The sequence below is a fragment of the Sinocyclocheilus anshuiensis genome, unplaced genomic scaffold (assembly GCF_001515605.1).
Source record: "Sinocyclocheilus anshuiensis isolate Anshui unplaced genomic scaffold, SAMN03320099.WGS_v1.1 scaffold1393, whole genome shotgun sequence".
Classification (NCBI taxonomy): domain Eukaryota; kingdom Metazoa; phylum Chordata; class Actinopteri; order Cypriniformes; family Cyprinidae; genus Sinocyclocheilus; species Sinocyclocheilus anshuiensis.
Window position 1 is genome coordinate 569,832 of NW_015548343.1, and position 1,774 is coordinate 571,605.

The window sequence follows — 1,774 nt, forward strand, 5'->3', positions numbered from 1 at the left end:
AGTGTTTGTTGAAAAGTGCTGAATAGGGATCAGTTCAACTGTAACAGTGGCTGCAGCATGTGAGTGAATAATTCATCCCTAAAGTATGATCCGTAGCCGGGTTTGAATTTGGTTTCCTTTACAAATTTTGCATTTCCTGGGGCAAAGAGTTTAAATTGATATATTACCGGTCACAACTAATTAGTCTACTGTATCTAATCATAAAGCAGGTCTTTTATTTGGCTACTGAGATCCAGTGTCATGTCTAACACGGTCCATTATGCACTGTATGTTCTCATCATGGTCTGGAATTCCAATTCCAGTGATTATAGCAGAGGATAATCAAATCCTTTTAGAAGCTTCTCCTTGAAATCTCTGTCACACATCATACTACTAAATATAATTGTAGAATTTGGTTCCTCCCATGATCATATGTTTTCAGAAAATAGCTGGTTTTGTGCTTGCTTTTGGACTTTGATGACTTAAGGGTTAGATGCTGCAGGAATCTTGTGTGATCCTACATTTAGTCTTTGTGTCCGTTGACACAGGCCAGTATCTGGCAGTCTCTGCTCTCTCTAGAACACAATAGTTTGTATTCATGACATTGTTTGGCCATTGCCAAACTGGGGTTTGTTGATGGTTGTATTGTTTATTTGTGCTTTGTTACCTTCAGAGTGATGTTGTATATTTTTGAAGGTTTTTTGGGGGGGTTATTTCACATTTTCATTGTTGATATCTCTGTCCTCAGTTTGTAAGACATGGATCATAAGGATGAGTTTGCAGCACTGCAGATGGTATGTTCAGATGTCATCTCGGCTCTTAATGGATCCCGCAACAATTCTTCAAATGCCGATGCCACTGATCGTCTGTTGGGGGTCATGAGGCAGATTCAGGAACATGGTCGTGCTGTTGAACCCTTGATCGCTGGCTTTACTGCTGTCTATCACCATTTTGATTTGGATGCGCAGACCCCCGGCAATGGATATCGCACCTTAGTCAAGGTAACTACTAGTAGGTTGCAAAACTGTTGAGTGCACTTTTACAAATGAGGTGTTAAGTGCAAATAATGGCATGTCATAAAACATCTTCAGCTGTGATGATAAATGCTCTTGGCTTTAATTTAGTGGTTTTATACCTGTTAATTGTGCTTTATTATGGTTTGTGAATTATTTACAAATTATTTAAATTCCATTTTTTTAATTAAAAAAAAATTTAATATTGTGAAATATTATCATGCTTTAAAAGAACAGTTTTTTTATATATATTTTAAAATGTAATTTATTCCTGTCACGGTGAAGCTGAATTTTCAGCAGCTATTGCTCCAGTCTTCAGTGTCACATGATCCTTCAGAAATCATTAGGTGCGTTCGACTTCATGCAGCACTGCGCAGACCGATCGGCGGCTGACTTGAAGCAGTGCATGCCGGTTAGAAATTTTGTCCGACTTGAACCGAGGCCACGACATTGTCACGTGTGACATCAATGTATCGCGATAGCGTTTCGAGAGCAGCCGGCTGACTCAGCTGGCACAGCTTTTTCAGAGCGACTGCAGGAGCGCTGATGACGACACAGCTGTTTCAGATTGGCCAAATTCACAACATGACAACAATGACGTGTGTTTCTAACATCTTCAAATCCAATACTGCTCATAAATCTGTGATTTATAAATCTACATTTTTTTTACTGTAGTCACAATGTTATATTGAGTCACGTTTATCATGAAAGTCAAGTCAAGTCAAGTTTATTTGTACAGCGCTTTTCACGATACAAATCATTGCAAAGCAACTTTACAGCAA

At 38.8% G+C, this 1,774-nt stretch overlaps 1 protein-coding gene across 1 annotated transcript in view; it reads left to right on the plus strand.

The window, feature by feature from the left end:
• Nucleotides 1-610: 610 nt before the first annotated feature.
• The window catches only part of LOC107656618 (hormone-sensitive lipase-like), a 7,671-nt gene continuing 6,507 nt past the window's right edge, over nucleotides 611-1,774 (plus strand). Inside the window, exon 1 of the mRNA XM_016444529.1 lies at nucleotides 611-980. Coding sequence (XP_016300015.1) covers nucleotides 738-980 — 243 coding nt within the window. The 5' untranslated portion in view covers nucleotides 611-737. The remainder of the gene's footprint in view (nucleotides 981-1,774) is intronic.